General features: G+C 45.5%; 1 protein-coding gene across 1 annotated transcript in view; it reads left to right on the top strand.

Moving 5' to 3' along the window:
* DECR1 (2,4-dienoyl-CoA reductase 1) overlaps positions 1 to 22,936 on the top strand; it is a 76,533-nt gene that overhangs the window by 32,291 nt on the left and 21,306 nt on the right. Inside the window, exons 3-5 of the mRNA XM_068234871.1 lie at positions 3,653 to 3,710; positions 13,925 to 14,011; positions 22,656 to 22,803. Of these exons, the coding sequence (XP_068090972.1) occupies positions 3,653 to 3,710; positions 13,925 to 14,011; positions 22,656 to 22,803 (293 nt within the window). The remainder of the gene's footprint in view (positions 1 to 3,652; positions 3,711 to 13,924; positions 14,012 to 22,655; positions 22,804 to 22,936) is intronic.

The following is a 22,936-nucleotide window of genomic DNA, read 5'->3' as shown; positions in this document are numbered from 1 at the left end:
GTAACATTTCAAAAATCTGACCAATGATTCAAAAATGATTGAAAACTCTGAGAAAATTGCTAGTGTGTGTATATTAATAAATTGACAATCTCACACACCATACAATCTTTAGAAAAACGGAAGAAACATTTCCAGTATTCCGGCTCGATAAACATCATATTTTTCAGTCGAATGGAAAAAAAAGCCTTCGAATTTTTTTTCTTCGGGAGATCCGATCGTTTTTATCGAATTGCCGTAAAATTGGATCATTTTATTGTATCGTGTGTGGCCACCTTTACACCGATGGACTTTTTCTTTTGTTACTTAGTAACCGTGCCTGTATCTCTATACAGTATATAAGATACAAGTGTCCCTGCGTCCTGTCCCTGTGTCAGTGCTTTTGCGTTACTGCGCATGTCCTGCAACGACAAAGCCGTTGGGGCAGGAGGCGGACGGGCCGGGCGGGTGCACAGCAGGCGGGTGCATGGCAGTGAAAGACCAAGAGCCTGTTTTTTAAATGGGCTTCAGTCAGCTAGTACTGTATATTTCTCCAGGGATAAAAAAATGTTGTCATGCAGTTTTCATTGATGATAAATAACCCTGATTTATATATTAACCATAGTTATACTATCTCTATATATGATTGGCAAGTGTCTCTGCGTCTGTTTTGTCCCTGTGTCGGTGCTTTTTAGCACTGCGCATGTGCAGGGACAAGACGCAGAGACACTGCCGACGGTGACGAGAGCCGGAGGATGGGACCAGAAGAGGTGGGCGTGTGCGCGCGGTGGGCGTCACGGGGGCTCGCGGCGGTATAGTGACAGACCTAGCCAGTTTTTAAATGGGCTAAGTCACTAGTACATTAATAAAAACAGAGCATGTTATAAGTACCAGAAGATGGTGTGAGTATGTGGCAATATTTGACTCTCATTTTTACAGTTTGTATAAGGAGAGGAAAGTGGCGTCATCCATGTGAAAATCACAGCCATAGCTCCCTGGTGTTGGAAGGTGAAACTCAAAAATCAAACATGCTGCCAAAAGATTAAATTGGAAATTACAGGTGGAACTCAGAAAAAAATAAGACTATTGCACAAAAGTCCATTTATTTCAGTAATTCAATGTAAAAGGTGAAACTAATTTACGAAATAGACTAATTACGTGCAAAGCGAAATATTTCAAGCCTTTGTTATGATTGTGGTGATTATAGCTTACAGATTATGAAAAACCACAAAATCTCAGACCATTAGAATATTGTGAAAAGGTTCAATATTCTAGGCTAAGGGCTGGTTCACACGGGCGTTTTTGTGGCGTTTAACGCAGCATTTCAGATGCGGCGGTTTTTGGGATCTACCGCTGTCCCATTCAAGTGAATGGGAGCGTTTAGAGATGGCTTTTGCAGGCTTTCATGAAAGCCTGGCGGTAGATCTCGGCGTTACATCTAGTCTCGAAAGCAACAAGTTGCTTTCAGAGGCGGTAAACGCCAGGAAACAATAGCCGAAACCAGAATTGCTAGCCTTGAACGCTTCCTAAAAGCCTTCAAAAGCTAGCTGGCATTTCAATGCCGGCGTTTGAACGTGGCGCCGAGCGAAAGCTCGGCAGAAACCTGCGTGAACCAGCCCTCAAAGTGTCAGACTCTAATCAGCTAATTAACCTCCCTGGCGGTATCCCCGAGCTAAACTTGGGGTAGGAAAATATAGCCCAGAGCGGTAATCCCAAGATCAGCTCGGGGTAGCCAATTCCTCGCTCTAATAACTGTTTTGGAGTCCCGGATGCGGTCGGCGCTGCGGGACTCCAGCCTCTCTCCCCAGCTACCTGTATCTTAATTCAGTCGCCGGGATCCCCCATGTCCCCCGTTCTTCTTCCGGGGACTCAGCAGCCAATCAGTGCGGTGGTGTCGGAGTTGTGACGTCATGGGCGGGGGGTGGTAACATTTTTAAAGTGAAAAACATAGAGAAATGCGCCCTGTATGTAGGGGCACTGCTGGCCTGACAATCAGCATCACAATAAAAAAATATATAAATTTTTAAACGCACACACGTTGTCTAATTCCTCCTCATTTGTTTCTAATCTCAAGTTGTAATTTGATCTCGCCCCTGTGTCACCTGACTGCCATGGCAGATGAGCTCATTTGAAAGCACAGGATGACATATAGCCATTTGGTTCCCAACTGTTTCTGTGCTAAGTGCTTCTGCTTTACTGTTACCGATTTTTGCCAGGTTTTTGACTACTCTGCCTGTCGGTTGCACCGACCTCCTCCTGGATTTTGACTACTCTGTCTGCCTCAGTTGTACTGTTTCACAATTTTTTTAAAGTTTATTAATTTAATTAATTCAACACATTTGTGTTCTAGTCTTTTATTTATATGCAGAATGTCTACCAGGCTTTTATTCTGGCACGTATTTCACGTATTCGTTTCACCTTCCAAGCTGAATTACTGAAATAAATGGACTACGATATTTTAATTTTTCAGACTGTGCAGCTTTCTGTCAGTGTAGCTTGCACAATGAAGCTCCCTCAAGCCTTAAGCTGGCCATACACTTGGCCGATTCCCCGCCGATCGACAGCAGATTCGATCACTGGGATCGAATCTGCTATCACATCATTCACGCTACATGCTAAATTTCAATCTATTTCGTCCCGAAATAGATCGATCGCTCTGTGCGGGAAATTACTGTTGATCGCCCGCGGGTAGGAAGCGCGTCACTAGGGGCGTTTGAGTGACCGACGCAATACAGCTGCAATACATTACCTGCTCCGCCGGCGCGACTCCCCAGGTCTTCGCTGTCTTCTTCGCTCTGGTCTGGTCTCCGGGTCTGGCATGCTTCACTTCTTCCTGTCCCATCAGGAAGTTTAAACAGTAACTGTTTAAACTGTTTAAACTTCCCCCAGACAGGGGGAAGTGAAGCATGCCGGACCCGGAGACCAGAGCGGAGAAGAAGACAGCGGAGACCTGGGGAGTCGCGGCGGCGGAGCAGGTAGTGGTTGCGGGAGCGGCAGCAGCACCACCACCACCACAGATTGTGAACGGTTTTAGGCTGAAATCCATTCACAATCAGTTTGCAGTAAAGGCAGCTATACGATCCCTCTCTGATCAGATTCGATCAGAGAGGGATCTATCTGTTGGTCGAATCTGATCAAATCGACCAGTGTATGGCCACCTTTACTTCCTGCATACTGAGAGCAACCTGGAGAGCTGCAGCACAACTCAGCAACTGATGAGGCTTCCAGAGAAAAATCAGATAAACCCTTTAACCCTTTCAGGCTCAAAAAACAGTGGATACATTTTGACAGTAAGGACCTGAGCACACTTGCATGTTTCTGCACATTTCTTAGCAACACATCAATGTTTCAGAATTATACGCATTGCTGAAAAATGCACAGAAGCAGGCACATGTACTCGGGCCTTAATTCCACAGTAAAGAGACATCTGCAAATCTTGCGTAGGCATGTTTACTTTGGATTGTATATTGCTACCATGTGTAAATCTAGGTTTCTTGTTGCTGTGGGCAGCTATGCTGATGTGGTGTTTTTAGGTTGCTGATGTTTTCACTGGTTTTGGTATCTCATCCTCACTTTGCTTTATATCTGTGTGTACATTGAAAGCCTGGTCTGCGTAGCTCATTCTAGTGACCCAGATCACAGAACTCGCTGAACTATAATTTTATTCTACTTTCAGGAAATTAGATGTCTTGAAGGAAACAGCAGATGAGATCTCATCAGAAACAGGAAATAAGGTAGTCTTTAACCTGATTGTAATCAGAAGTACGTACAATGTAATTGTTAAATGTCTTTACCTTTCTTGCTTGATTTTCGCATCTAGCATGACTTGGTTTACTTCTAACCCTGAAATGGACCGTTTTAAGGCCCTCAGATGTAGGTAGACATCCTCAGATGGCTTGTTCTTTGTTAATGCTGATAAGTACACATTGTTCCTTTTTATCCAGCAGCAGGACTGGAGTTAGGCATCCAAGGGTCATGTGAACCAGGAGAATTGGGCAGGGGCACAGGGCTTCACTACAGTCTTTGAGAATGTGGTGGGTGTTTGGACCCTGGCATTAGGAAGAAAATATTTTGAGAAAGAAATGGTGGATTAGGCTCTGAAACCAAAATGTATGTCAAACCACTTTGGGGCCGGATGGCTCTGGCCCCTTTAAGACCAGTGCCATCTGTGCCCTTTTAAGACATGTGATTGGCTCACAGCCAAAAACCTGCCTGATATACAGAAGTTGTGCTGTCAGTGTGACAGTAGTGCGAGCAAGTGCAGCAACGTGGACAGCAACAGCGAAAGCAGACAGTGCTGCGGCGGTGATTGAAATCTACTCCCTGGCAAAAATAAGCGTCCACAAACGGCTTCGATTTGGATCACCTCCATCTGGAAGCAGTTAAATGGTGGAGGGTTTGCTTTATTTGTTGGGGCTGGGAGGTAACGCATGCCTGAAGTGACATAAACTAATCGTAGGTAGTGCGGGTGTCATGCTGCTTGAATTTCTGCTGGTGGCAGCATTGTGGTAGTAGGCCTAGACCATTTTGTGCTAGTAGGCCTGGTGTTCTGGTCACCATCCTTGTTCCTAGCTCCTTGCCTCCTGTATCTGCATTGATCTCCTAGTATGGACCTCCTGCTTTGTCTGATTACTTTCTTGCCATTGTCTGTTTATTTCTGATATTCTGATCATTGATCCTTGACTGTATGACTATTCTCCTGTTTGCTGATTCCTCTGATACGTGTCTGTATATATTGCATTATCATTGCTGTTGCATAATTGCCAGTGTGTACATATTGTGTGATCTGTGTTCCTGTGTGCTGCTATTGTATATATTGTGTGACCCGTATCTTGCATATTTGTTGTAAATATTAGTTAGTCAGGGTGGTATCGGTGCACTGTTGTCATATTGTATGATTTCATGCATATTGTTTGTGTGCGTATATATGTGAATTTGCACTTCTGTAAATAAACACGTTTACTCACCTTTAAAGCCAATTTGTGCAGACCTCAGTATTTCCTTGCAAGTGATCTCTTATTCCTGTTTTGTCTTGATAAGCATGCGCAGATCCTCACAGTGGGTGCTCGTATTCGGGACCACATGGTTTGGCACCTAAACAGACGCACTCTGCACCATTTCAGCACTGAACAGCAAGATGATGTGCATTACATTTAACTCCAATACTTCCAGCTTGGAGGGAGGAAGTATTAAAGTTAAAGAGTACCCAAGGCAGAATATAGGACACAGAGGCATGTTCTCTGCCCAGTGACATGCCTCTGTGTCCTTCTGGTGCCGCTACCAGTCCCCCCTGGACTCTGCTGTCTCTCTCCCCCCCCCCCCCCCCCAAAAAAAAATAAACTAGCGTCAGGCTAGCAACAATCTGATTGTCGCTAGTCTCCTTTTTGCCCCATTCTAGCTATTGATCACCTGCTCCCCCCACCTCTGTCAGTAAACACCCCTGCCTCGCTCCCACTCCTCCGTCACCTCGCTCCCTGCTAGCTTCCTCCAATCGGCATCTAAGCTGTGATCCAGAAAGTACTTCCAGGTCGCAGCCATCTTGAATTTCTTGCTCCGGTGATCAGAGGATGAACGGGTCCATGTGGAGCTGCGCAGATTAATCCGGGAGGCAGCGTGAAGCAGGTAGTATGGCATTTTGTTTTTTTGTTTTGGTTTTTTTCCCTTTTCATGCTGCCTCGGGTCCTCATTAAATGAAATGCTCCCCGTCCTGCTGTTCCATGCTGAATCCTTCCGTTCACAAGGTTCTGAATTCGAACACCAACACTCAGAGGTACATACAGTGCTAGTCCTACTAAGAAATTGTCTAAATGCCCATTCCGTTTTCATGTACAGTAGGTGTTAAAGGACTAGAGATGTTTGTTGAACAGCTTGTCAAATTCAGCCCGGTTTCCTGAAAATTAAATAGAGGGCAAAACCCTTTTTATCTAACTGAGAAAAGGCTTCTGGTAGCATTTTAGTGCTGAAAACGTTCAAAAGGGTCATTACTTCTGATTGTTTAGAACCTAGTTTTAAAAAATAAAGCTTTAACCTATAAATAATAATATGACACTCTTTTTTTCTATGATACTCCGGGTCCGTTTACCAGCAGGGGAGGACTGGGACCATTTGGCCTGGGGGGAAAACACAACCTAGAGGCCCGGTCACGGAATCCCCAGCCCAAATACATATGCACGCAATAAAGATATGTTTCAATGGTAGTTTAAAACAACAATACATTTTGCATTTACGTTAAGAAAGCATGCATCCATCTTGCCTCCTGTCAGCATTTCAGGCTGAGGGTGTAATTGTGTGGGGGACATTTTCTTGTTGCACTTTGGGCCTTTGAGGGTACTATCTGCATTAGGTTTGTAGGTTTTCCCTTTGTCTATGTGGGTTTCCTCTGGGCACTTTAGTTTCCTCCCACATTAAAAAAATACAGATAAGTTAAAAGGCTTACCCCTAAATTGGCTCTAGACTACAATAGACATATGACTATGGTAGGGATTAGCTTGTGAGCTCCTTTGAGGACAGTCAGTGACATGACTATGTACTCTACAATGCTGCAGATGTCAGTGCTATACAGTGGCAGACACAGCCAGCAGTGGGCCCCTGTGCAAAATTGTAATTGTGGGCCCCCTACGACCTTCAAAATATGGGCGTGGCTACAACCTGGGCGGTGTGGATAGAGCTGCAGCAACAAAATGGGCGTGGCAATGACCGGATGAGGGCGGAGCTAACTGTAACTTAAAGCGAACCCGGGGTGAGGGTTTATTTCCTTTTAAACAATACTAGTTGCCTGGCGGCCCTGCTGATCTATTTGGCTGCAGTAATAAACTGAATTACACCAGCAATAAGCATGCAGCTAATCTTCTCAGTTCTGACAATATTGTCAGAAACCCCTGACCTGCTGCATGCTTGTTCAGGGTCTATGGTTGAAAGAATAAGAGGCAGAGGACCAGCACGGCAGCCAGGCAACTGGTATTGCTTATAAGGAGAGAAATATGGCAGCCTCAAGATTATTCTCACCTCATGTTCCCTTGAAAAGAGCAACGCAAAGACAGTGGGCCCAAGTTTTGGTGACCCTTTCCCCAGAAAATTCACATAATTGTGCAGGTTTTCTCAAGAAAATACACATCATGTCGGCAGATATGCACAGAAAATACGTGCAATCATGTCGGCAGATATGCCCAGAAAATACATGCAATCATGTCGGCAGATATGCCCAGAAAATACGTGCAATCAAGTCGGCAGATATGCCCAGAAAATATGTGCAATCAAGTCGGCAGATATGCCCAGAAAATACATGCAATCATGTCGGCAGATATGCCCAGAAAATACGTGCAATCATGTCGGCAGATATGCCCAGAAAATACGTGCAATCAAGTCGGCAGATATGCCCAGAAAATACGTGCAATCAAGTCGGCAGATATGCCTAGAAAATACGTGCAATCATGTCGGCAGATATGCCCAGAAAATACGTGCAATCATGTCGGCAGATATGCCCAGAAAATACGTGCAATCATGTCGCAAGATATGCCCAGAAAATACGTGCAATCATGTCGGCATATATGCCCAGAAAATACGTGCAATCATGTCGGCAGATATGCCCATAAAATACGTGCAATCATGTCGGCAGATATGCCCAGAAAATACGTGCAATCATGTCGGCAGATATGCCCAGAAAATACATGCAATCATGTCGGCAGATTTGCGCAGAAAATACATGCAATCATGTGGCAGACCTGCCCAGAACATACACCTGCTAATATAAATAAAAAAACAAAAACATTTACTCACCTGCAGCAGCAGACCTCCTGTCCCAGCCTCCATCTGGCGCTCAGCTCCCATGTGTGTTTGGGTGGGTTGGTAGCTAGGTAGCCTGGTGGGTAGGTAGCCTGGTGGGTGGGTTGGTAACTAGCCCGGTAGGTAGGTAGGTAGCCTGGTGGGTGGGTGGGTAGGTAGGTAGCCTGGTGGGTGGGTGGGTGGGTAGGTAGGTAGCCTGGTGGGTGGGTAGCCGGGTGGGTGGGTAGGTAGCCTGGTGGGTAGGTTGGTAACTAGCCCGGTAGGTAGCCGGGTGGGTGGTTAGGTAGGTAGCCGGGTGGGTAGGTAGGTAGCCGGGTGGGTGGTTAGGTAGGTAGCCGGGTGGGTAAGTAGGTAGGAAGCCTGGTGGGTGGGTAGGTAGCCGGGTGGGTAGGTGGTTAGGTAGCCGGGTGGGTAGGTAGCCGGGTGGGTAGGTAGCCTGGTGGGTGGGTAGGTAGCCGGGTGGGTAGGTGGTTAGGTAGCCGGGTGGGTAGGTAGCCGGGTGGGTGGGTAGGTAGCCGGGTGGGTGGTTAGGTAGGAAGCCTGGTGGGTGGGTAGGTAGCCGGGTGGGTAGGAAGCCTGGTGGGTGGGTAGGTAGCTGGGTGGGTAGGTGGTTAGGTAGCCGGGTGGGTAGGTGGTTAGGTAGCCTGGTGGGTAGGTAGCCGGGTGGGTAGGTAGGAAGCCTGGTGGGTGGGTAGGTAGCTGGGTGGGTAGGTAGGTAGGTAGGTAGCCTGGTGGGTAGGTAGCCTGGTGGGTGGGTAGGTAGCCGGGTGGGTGGTTAGGTAGGAAGCCTGGTGGGTGGGTAGGTAGCTGGGTGGGTAGGTGGTTAGGTAGCCGGGTGGGTAGGTAGGTAGGAAACCTGGTGGGTGGTTAGGTAGTCGGGTGGGTAGGTAGGTAGGAAGCCTGGTGGGTGGGTAGGTAGCCGGGTGGGTAGGTGGTTAGGTAGCCGGGTGGGTAGGCAGGTAGCCCTTTGAGTACCTATCCGGGTGGGGGGCCCGACTCCTACCCTCCCTCCCTCCCTCCCTTCCTTCCTCCCTCCCTCCCTTCCTTCCTTCCTCCCTCCCTCACCTCGAGGGGCCCCCCTCCCAATATGCACGGCGGGAGAGCGGCAAATACAGGAAGTCTTCAGGGCTCTCCAGGCAGACGCTAGAGGCTCAGCCGCTTGGTCTCCAATATGTCTCCAACTCTGTCGACATATTGGAGACCAAGCGGCTGAGCCCTCTAGCGCATGCCTGGAGACCCGGATTTGCCGCTCTCCCGCCGCGCATACCGGGAGGGGGCCCCTTGAGGTGAGGGAGGGAGGATAGGAGTCAGGGGCCCTCGTGCGGCGGCCCGGCCTGCATGGCCGTATGTCCGCCACTGGTGCTATATAATATATACTATTAATATGGTAGGACATAAGACTATGGTAGGATTAGAGTGTGAGCTCCTCTGAGGACAGTCACTGACATGACTATGTACTCTGTAATGTGCTGCAGAAGATGTCAGTGCTATATAATACATAATAATATGGGAGGACATTAAACTATGACTATGGTGGGATTAGAGTGTGAGCTCCTCTGAGGACAGTCAGTGACATGACTATGTACTTTGCAATGTGCTGCAGAATATGTCAGTGCTATATAAATACATAATAATAATAATCTGGTAGGACATTAGACTATGGCTTCAATTCATCAAAGGGTGTTCGATAACAAAACCCCAGTCCTTAAAATACCGCATTCGGTATTTTACACTTCACTGTGCTAACTCATCAATATTTTCACATGTGTGGTAGAGGTTCGTTAAGTTACCGAAGTACTACAGCTTCAGTTCATCAAAGGCTGTTAGATAACAGCAGAGCAGTGCAGAGCAGCTTGGAATGTCCCTGTGTTGTTACAAGCTGATAACAATAGAAGGCATCCAGACATCCCTTTACATGTAAAAGTGTGTTATATTTACTGTTACTTATATTGCCTCTGCTGCTCTGAATCTGTCCATCAGTGTTTCTTAATATTTTACTTATTTGCCACAACGTAGATAAACCTCCTGGAGACATTACAAATGCCATGCTTGGTGATTTCACCACTTGCATCTTTGCATGTTCAAACAGGGACTCAAAGGGTTAAACCACCGAAGGACATCTGGGGATATCTTTTGTCCCATTCTCTCTGCTCACTGCCTCTGGGGTCTGGAAGCTTGTGTGGAGAAGCCTGTGTGACCTATCAGCAGCACTTGCAGGAGAACAGGGGCTGTTTCTATTGGCTGCCTGCTCCTGCTAATCATGAAAACATTCACACAGAAGGCTTTCGAAGCCTGTAACGACAGGGGAGAGCTGGAGATAAACACCGAATGTGCTAGCGAATGTGGTAACCTTGATGAATTAACATTTACTGACATTTGCTGACATGTGTTGAGCACAAGACGGTAATTTATCTCATTGCTCTGTCATTTCAGCTTCTCATTCGGTAACAGCTTTGATAAATTAACATTTTCTTAAGTGCTCCGTTAACTCAGCTGTTTTTAGCATTACCGAATGCGGTAATGCTTGATGAATTGAAGCCTATGACTATGGTAGGATTAGATTGTGAGCTCCTCTGCGGACAATCAGTAACATGACTATGTATTCTGTAGAACGCTGCAAAAGACGTTTTATAAATACCAAAAAATCTCCCTCAAGGTATTCCCTGGTGGTCTTATGGTCCCTTGATCTCCATATAACTTTCCCTAATGATCTTGTGGTCCCCTCTCCCCTTTACAGTAAGCCCTGGTTTGGTTGTTTAATGGTCCCCTATCCTCATTTAGCTCCCCTAGTGGTCACCCTCCCACTCTCCTCCTGTATAAACAGAGTAGTGGTGCAGCGGTGGTGCTTGACAGTCTTACCTCCTCCAGCAATGTGTCCGCCCTCCACAGCTAGTGGCTGTCTGCTCTCTGTCTATCTCCATCTCCTGCACATTGTGTGTAATCAGGCGATGTTCAGGATAACCAAGTCGTAGTGAGCAGGTGGCCACTACAGAGGACAGACATCTAGCTGGATGAGCTGAGACTGCTGTGCTGCTGCTCTGCATACAGGGGAGCACAGTAGTATAGCAGTGAGTGTCTCCTCCTCTGCTCAGTGCAGTGTTGGGTGCAGCCAGAGTCCCCTCAGTCATGGGCCTAATGCAGCCACCACCAGCCACACCCCCTAAGTCATTGGTGCCCAGTGTCCCTAAATGAAGCAGGTGCCCCCAGCTTCATAATGCCTAGTACACACAATGCTATTTTCCGTCAGATTGATGGGTCAAATCAATAATTTCCGGCATGTCTGATCTGTTCCTGATCAAGAATGGGATCGATTTTCAGATTAGTACTACAAAAAAAAATCTATCCCGTTCTCGATAGGGAGCAGATCATACAGGCCAGACATTATCAATTCGACCCGTGGATCTGATGGAATATAGCATTGTGTGTACCAGCCTTAAAGTTACACTGCCTGTCCCCTCCTTTCAGTATTTCACAATACCCCATCTAACGGCAGTGACAGTACAGGGAAATGGTCACATAGGTTTCTTCAGTGCAGAAGCTTGACCGTGGGAAAGCATGTCCATACTGGGCATGTGCAAACGAGGCCCACACATGCCCAGGAGAACTAAGGCACTTGTGCATGGCTCTTTTCATTCATGTAAAAGCACTCCATTTGACATGTGTGAATGTTACTTGCGCATGCGGAGTACAGATACAGCTCCCAGCATACCTCTCCCACTCCATAGAGGCACTACAGCTCCCATCATGCTCCTCCCCTTCCAAAGCGGCACCACAGCTCCCAGCATGCCTCTCGTCCTCCATATAGAATTAGATAGCCCCCAGGGCTCCCCAAACTTTTTTCAATGTGAATAATGTTCCCCTGGTGCCCCTATAGAGTATTTACAGTGGCGCACACTCACCTGTCCAGCCAGCGGGCTCCCTCCATCTGTGTGCTTCATCCTCCCAGGCACCTCATCTCCATGACCTGGTGACATGTACACACCTATGTGCTGCTGGGTCACTGAGATGAGGAGCGCACTCACCTGTGCAGCCAGCGGGCTCCCTCCATCTGTGTGCTTCATCCTCACAGGCACCTCATCTCCATGACCTGGTGACATGTACACACCTATGTGCTGCTGGGTCACTGAGATAAGGTGCCTGTGAGGATGGAGACGTTAGCACACAGCTGAGCGCGCTCCGCTGTAAATACTCTGCAGAGGCTCCGGGGGTCCACTATTCAATTTGGGGAGACCAAGGGGGGCCCAGCAACCAGCTGTGGGGCCCTGGGTAACAACCCAACAATATATGGAGTAGGGGTATGCTGGGACCTGTGGTGCCTCTAGGGAAGGCAAGGAGCATGACGGGAGCCGTGGTGCTTATAGGGAGGAGCTTGCTGGGGGCTGTGGTAACTCTTTTAAGGGTAAGAGACCTGCTGGGAACAGTAGTGCCTCTATAGGGGGAAGACTTGATGGGGCTATGGTGCCTCCATTGGGGGGGGGGGGGGGGCAGCTGGTAGCTTTAGTGCCTCTATAAGGGAGGGGGATACTTCCTGGGAGATTTGGTGCCTCTATTGAGGGAAAGGGACATGCTGGGACTTGTGGTACCTCTATGGAGGGGAGGGACATGCTGGGAACAGTAGTGCCTCTATTGGGGAGGGGGAGACTTCCTGGGAGCTTTGGTGCCTCTTTTGAGGGAAAGGGACATGCTGGGACTTGTGGTGCCTTTATGGAGGGGAGGGACATGCTGGGAACAGTAGTGCCTCTATGGGGGGAACCTGCTGGGAGATATGGTACCTCTCTAGAGGGGGAGGGGAAAAACGGGCTACCTAATGCTGTGGAGTGGGGGAGGGGTGTTCAGAAACTTACAGGCATGCAGAGTCACAGCAGCAGAAGAAATTCCCAGCCATGCATCTGATTCTCTCCCAGTGCAGTGTGGTGTCTCTCTTCTCTGGGGCCCTGGCTGCTTCTCCCCATGAATGCACACCACACAGAGCAGCCTGGCAAGTGTGTCAGTCTCAGCGTGGTCTCCACAGGCCGGGGGGCGGAGCCTACACACATACACACAGTGCACCACGCAGTCTGTTGGTGCACAATGAGAGAGGATGCCGGGAGAAGCAGCAGCTTTCAGCCAATGCCCTGCTCCCTGGCCCTACTGAGTAAGCCTATCAGAACAGCAGTGGGCTGCTGGGGGCGGGGCTGAATCAAGTGGCTGCGGAGCTGCTCTAAACTTTTTTTACCACCGCACCGGCCCTGATCGATTGAGGTGGCGGCGGCCCGGGGGGAGAATGTCACCCGTCCCCCCGGGCCAGTCCGCCCCTGTTTACCAGTCATAAAACATATGATTAATTTATCTTATAAAGTTTTATTTATTTTTTTTATTTATATCTTCAGTTTAGTTTTGCTTGAAGGTTAAATATTGAAGTGAAAGAAAGATTAAGGCTATTAATGCTGCCAAGATCGATCAGTCTAATGGTGGCCATACACGGTACAATAAAAACGTTCGATTTTCCCGTTTTATTCGATCTAAATGATCGAATTGAATGAAAGTTGAAAATATTTTTTTTTTCGATCAAGAAATTCGAACGATTATCCCGTTTTTTCGAGAAAAATTAGATCGGACATGCTGGAAAAATCTTTATATTCGATCTAACGGAATAATCGAACTAAATTATCTAATCGGAAAAAAATGAAAAATTGTACCATGTATGGCCACCATAAGGATAAATAACTCACCTGCTCACTTGTAATTCATTAACGTCAGACACTCCACCTCCCCTCCTTGGCAAAGCCAACATGGCAGATTTTTTTTCCAAGGCCCAGATCACACTTGCGTTTTAGTGGCAAACGGATATGATTATCGGATCTGTTTTCACTTAGTTTGCCTTCTGCTGCTTCTACTCCCGCAACCCGTAATCCCCCCCCCCCCCCCCCCAACCCATCAGCAAAGTTAATTTTGTTGGATAGAACGGTCCGTTTCTTCACTAGTGTGGAGAAATGTTACGTTTTCTCATTGCCCCCAATGCAGCACTAAAGCTTCCATTTCCTTTCTGCTGGGATCAGCTAACAATTGCTGCGGCAGGAAACTTGTGGGTCCAAGATTCTGGGACTGGGAAAATATATTCCTACAAAATGTTCCTTTACAGCGAGATTTACAGAAGGAGTTTTGATACTTGTTTGGTCTCTTGCAGGTCCATGCTGTTCAGTGTAATATCAGAGATCCTGAGTCTGTTAAAGAAGCCGTTGCCACCCTAATTAAGGTGGCGGGACATCCAAGTGTAAGTATGGTATATTTCCCAGAGATGGAAAGTGTTTTATTTGGCATTCTAGAATTATTATTTTTTTACAGGAATATTTTATCAAACTTTGTTAGCAAGAATTTACTTTCAGTAGTACACCAACAACTGTTCCCGTGATGAACTGCAGATGGCAGTGCGCTCGGAACACACAGGATCGCACGCTATCTGCATTTCCATCCGTTGAGCTGCTGATCCTATTCACTACCAAGTATACTCAGAATGCAACAATTACAAGTACAATTACATGATTGCATGACTTTGGCCTTTACAGCAATCGATAGCGAACGTCCTCTGCTATCCCGCCTTACCAGTCTGCCCTCTAGTGGGGGGATTCACACCTACACTGCCTACTACTGCTGTTTTTATTGCTGCAGTCCTTGAACTGTCTCTTGATTTATAATGTACGGTAATTATAAATGGATTTATAATACCACACTTGACTGTGTGTTATCGCAAGCATTTTTGCATAGCACTTTAATCACGTTTTTGTTTCCGTATTCCACGCATGACTTTTCATTTTTTCAATTGATTTTGTAATTGTGGCGAAATACAATAGAATTAGCAACGTACGCCGTATAAATTTGCCCGGAGCCCTCGCAAGCCGCTAATTAAATTGGCGGTGAAAAGGTTAACGACCCAGTCTGCGGCAGACTGGGAAACGCAGCCGCCTGTGGTTTTCTGCCACTCAGTCTATGGCCTCATCACTGTAGTTCAATGATTCTCACACTGCTTTTAATTTCAGCTCTCTTTTTTTTCTGTTGTGTGGGATTTTTACCAGGACCACTACAGCTTCTGCTCTGCCTGTGGTCTCTACACAGCATCCCTCTGAACTTTGCGACCAATTGCTGGGAGCTTTCTGAATAAATTTTGTATATATTTATTTAAAAACAACAGCCTTGTTGTCCGTTTGTGGTCAGCTGGTCCACCACCGCGACCAAAACATTTTAAACTTTTTAGCCACTTTTATACTTCCGGCGCCTCTGTACACCTTCTTGCATTCAGAAGTCCACCCTTGGTGGAAGGGTGATCTGCCCTACAATTCCTCTATCCACAGAGAGCGACGTTTTACTCCTGAGTGGGGACAGGCTTGTTCTCCCCACCTGCGTTTACAGTGGTTGCTCTTGAGGCAACCCTGACTTGTGAGTATATTACTTACTTTCATTATTCTCATCCCCTACAAAAACATACTACACTATTTTGGGCTCTCGGTCTTTTCTCTTTTCATACTCTGAACTCATTCAGCCACTTTATCCCCCGCTGGGCTTGAATTGGAAGGAGCCCTGTCACATCACTTCCCGGTTCCCACTCTGGTTCTGCCTTCCTAATATGTTCTCCTTGCTCTCCACAGTCCCTCCATGGTGGCACGCCTTGCATTTGCATTGTTCTATTAGCAGCCTGCCTGGATGACTGATAAAAGCAAAGGGACACTTCCCGTATTAAGGCGTTCACACTATTCTGTTTGAAGTATAATGTGCAGTGTTTAGCGAGAGAACAGGAATAAATGGATTGACTTGTGCATTGATTTTACCTCACATGTGGGATGTGTAATCTTGTGAGGAGATTTCTTTCCATGAATGTTAACCCTCCGTGTCGCCTCGTACAAAGAGATATTCACAGACCTGGGCTTTATTGCTCGCCCATAAAACCAGCAATGATCATAATTACAAAAAATTTTGCATATATTCAGCAGTGGTGCTCTGAGAGACATCTTGAGCTCACTCCAACCTGAATTATCGCAAATTCTTTCTGTTTTAGGAAAGCAAATTTTTGTTTTTCTTAACATCTTAGTAAGGGGGCTTTTAGGACCATTGTAGTCCCTTACACACTCCAATGAGTTCTGGGTCACCATGAGCTTGCTGGTTAGTCTGTACCTCTCGGTTTACAAGCCCTACTCCATAGAGCCAAATTAATCCATGCCATGCACTGATGAGGATCAAACAATCCGAAACAGTCTGTATGCATGTTGGATTATTATGGCTCTGTACAATTTAACAAGCTGACACATCATTGCATTCCAGCGGTTCTGGAGGTGTGTTTAGCTTCTAAGGGTACAATGGTTAATTTGCATATATTCAGCAGTGGTGCTCTGAGAGACATCTTGAGCTCACTCCAACCTGAATTATCGCAAATTCTTTCTGTTTTAGGAAAGCAAATTTTTGTTTTTCTTAACATCTTAGTAAGGGGGCTTTTAGGACCATTGTAGTCCCTTACACACTCCAATGAGTTCTGGGTCACCATGAGCATGCTGGTTAGTCTGTAATTACAAAAAAAAAGACACAAAAGGCAATTGCCATTGTAATGAAGTACTGGAAATATAGAAAACCTGGAGATGCCGACATTTTTACCTTGTGGATGACCATCTCTTCCCCTTGCTGCTTTTCTAAACCGCAGAACTTCTAGTGGAACTCCGCTGCAGTACAAAATAGTATATAACCTACACTACTGTTCAAAAGTTTTAAAACGCCCCAATGTGGGCCTGTCACGCCAACTAGCGGTAAGATTGCTGTCGCAGATAGCGCAAGGCAATATTACTGATGCTTATGCCGGTAGAGCACCGCCTGTCAACCTGTTAGTGGCAGGCGCATTGCCAGGGTAACACGCGTTATTGCAGTAACGCACATGGCGTTAGTGAGTTAACAGGCGGTGCTCCCCCCAGTGTTGGTAGTGGTAAATTTGTTATAAGCTACCTGCCCACGCCAGTCTTGCCTCTAGTTGATAGCTTATGTCGATGGTTCTTGTGATTGTAACAACCCCAGGCCCATCTAAAAGACAAAAGGAGCCCAATGGTGAAGAATTGTGTAAGATTCAAAAAAAGCAAATGCTAAGGATGTGTATATACTCACAAAGTTGGGTTGCAAATCCTTGCAACCACCGTCAGAGCAGGCAGGGAATTATCCGTCCCCTCTCGGTTTTCCAGGTCTGTAACAAGAACTGGTTGGTCGCATTCTGAATAGGACATTAGGACAAACTAAAAACCTTTACCCTCTAAAAAGTTATGACCAGACACTAAAACAGGGGTGGAGGTGCCCAGTGCATAAAAGATAGGCTAATAAGATGTTAATCTTATAAACAAAGGGGTAATTTTACATCTCTTGAAGAATTTGGACCAGTTTATTAAAAAAGGGTCTTTAATTTCAGCACATAAAATTGACAACACGTTTCACAGGTGCTTGCCTGCTTCCTCAGGCCAGTGAAAAAAAACAGGTGCCTTAAAGGGGACTTAAATTGAGAGGGATAGGGATGTTTCCTTTTAAACAATACCAGTTGCCTGGCAGTCTTGCTGATCTCTTTGGCTGCAGTAGTGGTAATCACACACCTGAAACAAGCATGCAGCTAATCCAGTCTGACTTTAATCAGAGCGCCTGATCTGCATGCTTGTTGAGGGGCTGTGGCTATAAGTATTAGAGACACAGGATGAGCAGGAGAGCCAGGCAACTGGTATTATTTTAAAAGGAAAAATCCATATCCTTCTCAGTTTAGGTTCCCTTTAACTGCTATGGCTGTATGGCAAGCATGAGCACCTCTCTGTACCTCCATTCCTGTTTTAAGTGTCTTACCTCTAGCTGGTGCATTAGGCCCATAAATATAACAGGAAGAGCGCTCATTATTCAGCTATGAAAAGTTTTTATGTAGTTGTCTTTAGAACCTTTTATAACCTGCTGATTTTGCTTGTTTGCCCTCTGACCAAGAAATGACCAGTCTATAATTATATTGGTAGGTTTATCATAGCTGTGAGAGACCAAATAACAACAAAAGAACCTTCAAAACCCCACTACTCCAAAGTCAGAGCTTAAAGTGCAAAATGCAATGCAATTTTTCTGCGTTTGCGCTTTGCAATTTTTAAGTGGGCGTTGGGAACAAAAAGAGAAATGCAGGACATTTGCGATCATGCAGATCTGATCACATTTAGATCACCCTAGTATAAAAGGGTTCATGCATTTTTCATCATTTTGCTAATATCCTTGTGTTTTGTAATTTGCATGCGTTCTGAAACGGATTGCAAAATGCAGAAAATCAATCCTGTATTGTTAACAGCAGTAAAGCCCCAGTTTAGCCTCCCATTCTTATAAAGTCACAAGATATTGAAAAATATTGCATGTATTAATTTGCAAGGCACACATTTTTGTGCATTGATCACATTGGCCTGGCTGGCTGGCACATGTAGCTCCTTATCCTGTTTCAGATTATACTCAGCCCATAAGCGTTGCTGGTAAGAGGTCACGCTATTACACTGTAACACTGCGGACATCAGACATGCAATGAAAACATGCCCTTTTTTTAAGGATCTGGACTTAATACTAAAGAGAGTATTTGATTTTGGCAGTCTAGGTATTGGTCCATTTTGTCATTTGCCAGAGCTGTTCCCTTTTCCCCACCCTTGTCTTTGCTCGTTCATCTTTTAATAAGCCTTGCATATACTACCTTTTTGATTATTTATCTTCATTGAGTTCCTGAGATATTTTGTGTTTTATATGTTGTTGGTCTGTTCTCCACAGTGGGCCTCCTCCCTGAATTGTGTCAGCCCTTGGGTGGTGCTGGCTGTACACAAAGTACAGGGAAGAGGTGGGAGGGGTCAGTTCATTGGGGAAGGAAATCCCACTCTGCTGGCAGCAAGGAACTACGTGAGCCAGCCAGCAAGGTATTTTAAAACCTGTATAGCAAAAGATAGACGTGCAGTGAAAAAAATCTTTCTGCATTGCTAATGAATAGAAATTTACTATCATATGGGAAGGTAAACCAGGGCTTACAAATTGAAATTGCGAGGCAAGTTCCATCAATACTGTATACCTTGTTTGTTTTCCAGTAGATCTTGTGGAGGGGATGAGAGGGAAGAAAGGGCAAATAAGGTAAACGTAACCAGATACAACATCCACAGTATGTGTTCAGCATATCCTGATGGAGTTGCCGTTTATCTACAGCTATTGTATTATTAATGGATCAGAGTGATATTCAAGCTCTTCAGAATAATTATTTCCTTTGTATCATTGAACCACATAAAGCAAAACATAATATTCCAAATAGTTTTCCTTGCAAATCCAGAATTTTACTAATCACCACAAGTCACCTGTTTGTCACAGAGCTTAAGCAAAACCATCTGATATCTAATACACCTGGCAATATCGGGCAGAGCATATTGTGCACTGTCACAAGGACTCTCCCACATCTTTCTAAATGAATGTAGCAGTGTATGCCCTGTGAGGGCTTGTTCAAATAATAAATCGCCAGCGCTATCGCAAGTGCTGAGCGATTTATTGATCGATTTTGAAAGCACTTTCAGAGCGATTTTTTTTTTTTTTTTTTTTTTTTTTTTTTTTTGCTTAGAAAAGTGCTTCTGTGTAGCTTTTTTTAATTTCTTTTTCACTTCCTGATGTTAGACAGGAAATGAACTCTTTGCCCTGGAAATGAATAAATACAATGTATTTCTTCATTAAAAGCGCCCAGGAAATCGCTTTTCAAATTGCTTAGTGATTTCCCTATCCTTTTCTATTGAATCGCAAATGCTCTGAAAATGGTGCAGGAGCCTCGGTGGTTGGAAGCCCCCCGTTGCTGAGCATGGCCCCCTTCACATCAGTGCTGCGCAGTTCCTCTTCCTCTATCATGGCTGTGTGAGCCCGCTGCTCCGGCTTACTGCACATGTGCGGGTGGGTATTGTGCGGCCACGCTTGAGGAAAAGGAGCTGCGTGGCTCCAATGTGATTAGCAGCAATGCCTTGTCACTAATCTTCTGGGGGGTCGCTCAGTGTTAGAGGACAAAAGAGTAGCAAGGGAAGCCTCAATAGGATCCTGGGGCTTCCCACTCTTAAAGAAAGTTTCTTATTTTGTACTCGAGCTTCGGTTCGGGTACACTTAAAGGTGCCCATACACGCATTTATTGCCTATGCAATGTGGCAAACAGATCGATCCCTCCCTGATCTGAATCTGATCGGAGAAGGATTGGATCCCTCCACTCACTGCACGTGCAGTAGATTTACAATTGACAACTACTTGAAATGTATTGAAAATCTTTTAAACCGCAGCATGGCACTGTTCGATGCAGTACAATGCTATGGGCTGTTAATCTGCCGCCGATTGATATTTTACGTTTACAGTTACGTTCGCTGAGGCCTGCTGTGCTATACATTTCTGGCAGATTCAGTGATCGAATATGCCAAGAATCGACGGAATCGATGGCTTACACTCTGTAGCAGTGTGAGCATAGCACTATATTGACAAGTCTACAAAGCTTGGTACCCACTGCAAGACTGAGTTATTGGAAACTGCAGATAAACTAAGTTTTCACTGAAGGGCTACACCTGCTATTGCCGAAATTCTGTTTTGTCCTCACATTTATTGCCTGATGAAGCAGGCTGGGCCTGCGAAACGCGTTGCACTTTTTTAGGGTACTATTTAATAAATGTGATTGCTACTATTCAGTCTTTAGTGTCTGCTTTATGGAGGTAAGTCCACCACTTCCTCCCAGCAGATTTTTAAAGTTTTTATCCGCTTTTATCCTGCTGGCGCCTCTGTTCTCCTACTGCTAGAAGTTTGTCATTTCCCACAATGCAGCAACCGCAAACTGTGAGGACCATGGTCATGACCTCACATTGTGGGAGGGGTTTCACCACAATATCAGCCATACAGACCCTCCTGATGATCTATTTGAGAAAAGGTAAAGTTCTCTTGTGGGAAAGGGGGTATCGGCTACTGATTGGGATGCAGCCTAAAATCGCATTGCACCTCTGAATCCCTATAGTTGTACATGTGCCAGCTACAGGGATTCGGATGCGATTTTGCATCACAGCAAGTGCTAGCTTTGCCTCTCCCAGACCCATGCCCGGCACAGTGGAGAATTAGCTTTGGGGGTCCAAGTATATGGGAGGGGGGGACACAAAATCTCATGTTTTGGTTACGAGATCTGTGCATTCATTTTCTAGTTTTTGATGTGACTGTAGCTGGTTTGTAGAGTATTTTGGACCATGTGATGCACCTTCTGAGAGGCCACATAAAACTAAGCTGTGAATCAGAAATGTGAAATGCATTAATTTAAATGCCTTCATTAAAGCTGATGGGAGCAGGTTATAGAGATGCTCATTTATGGGTGGTTTATGAGGTCTGGTAATGTGCCATTACATTGTGTAAATGGGTCACAACAACCTCTGGACTATATTAAGCAGCAAATCTAATGGAGTCCCCCTAGGCTTTCCCTCAGATTATTAAGACTAAAAATGTCGCTTCTGTCTGCTGGGATGTCAAACTCATTTTTATTAAGGGTTTTATGTTCTAATTTGGTTTCTTAAAGTGTGAATTTGTGTTGTGAAGACATTTTTTTATTTCTTATTCTGCCCAGAACCCTAAACCACATAGTAGTAAATGATGATACAAAAAAATCACTATTCTACATGGAGTAGCCAAGGGTGCTCATTATATTTCCCAGACTCTAAGGGACAGGGTTCCTAATAGATCAGCATATTAGCCGGCTTAAATTTAAATGAATTTGACTTCCAAACCAAGTGTGAGGCCAGAAAATGAACCGTAAGAATAGCAAGCCTAATTTGTATTTCTCAGACCATAACTGCAGCTTAGTAAAGAAACCTGAACACTGTATAGCAGTGAGAGAAGCATTGAGCTGCTCCTGTTGGGTAGAGGTCTTCCATTTCTGGTTACAGATTGCCCAGCAAGCTCATGGTGAACAAGAACTCCTAGGAGTGTGTAAGGGGGCTAAAGGAGACCAAAAAGCCTCCTTACTAAAATGCTATGCAAAACAAGTGTGCCTTCTTAAAACAGAAGGTATTTGCAATAATTCAGGCTGAACTGAACTCTGAAGTGTCCCACAATGCATCCCTGCTGAATATGCAAATCATCTCTTTGTCATCCCTGATAGCTAAACACACCTTCAATCCAATCCAATAGAAACAGTCTGTTTGTATGTTGGATTAGTTTGGCTCTGTAATATTAACAAGCTGGCATATCATTGCATTCCAGCGGATCTGGAGGTGTGTTTAGCTATCCGGGAAAACAAAAGGATGATTTGCATATTCAGCAGTGATACACTTGGAGACACCTCAGAGCTCACTCCAGCCTGAATAATTGAAAATACCTTCTGTTTTAAAGTGTACCTGAGATGGGGCAAAAGAAAAAATGTATACATACCTGGGGCATCCTCCGGCCCCCTCCAGGCTGATCGCTCACTTGTCGTCCTCTGCCTGGATCCTTCGCAATTGGCCTCGGAAAATCCTTCTGTTTAGCCCAGTCGGCGCAGGTGCAGCTTTGCTATAGCATCTGTACAGGACCCCTTCCCGCATAGTGCAAACTTGCAGGTGTACGAATGTTTTAGGAGTAGACCTAAGCAGGTTTGGATCCAGGTGCGCTTTCCGCACGAAAGACACCAGAATTATATTCCCGGTCAAATCAATTTCAAACAGAATAGATAAGCTGCAGCTCCTAATCAGTTGCTCCTTTACTTCTCAGAAATGTGGTTATCGTACCTGAGCCTGGATGATGACTGCAGAAAAATTGTTTTAATCTCCACACCGCTAATTGGGTCTTACTAAGTAAAACCAAGGGTGGATGAACTTTATTGTCTGTGTTTGTTAAACAAGTGGACACTCGGGTAATAATATCTTCTTCTGATTCTCTATCATCAGGTGGTGATAAATAATGCTGCCGGGAACTTTGTGGCTCCAACAGAGAAGCTATCGGCGAACGCATGGCGGACAATCACAGACACCGTTCTTAATGGCACGGCTTTCGTAACGCTGGAGATTGGGAAGGAGCTAATTAAGGCAGGAAAAGGTAAGGCGTATATATCGACCTTGATGTGACTTGACCTTTACCTATGGTGAAACAAGCTCGTAACTCTCAGCCACCAGCCTATCGGAGCTCCTGCGATCCCATCATCCGCTCATTTCTGTGCGTTATTGAAGTC

This window comes from Hyperolius riggenbachi, chromosome 5 (genome assembly GCF_040937935.1).
Source record: "Hyperolius riggenbachi isolate aHypRig1 chromosome 5, aHypRig1.pri, whole genome shotgun sequence".
Taxonomy (NCBI): Eukaryota; Metazoa; Chordata; class Amphibia; order Anura; family Hyperoliidae; genus Hyperolius; species Hyperolius riggenbachi.
The sequence above is the reverse complement of the archived record's forward strand: the minus strand, read 5'-3'. Positions and strand labels throughout refer to the sequence as shown.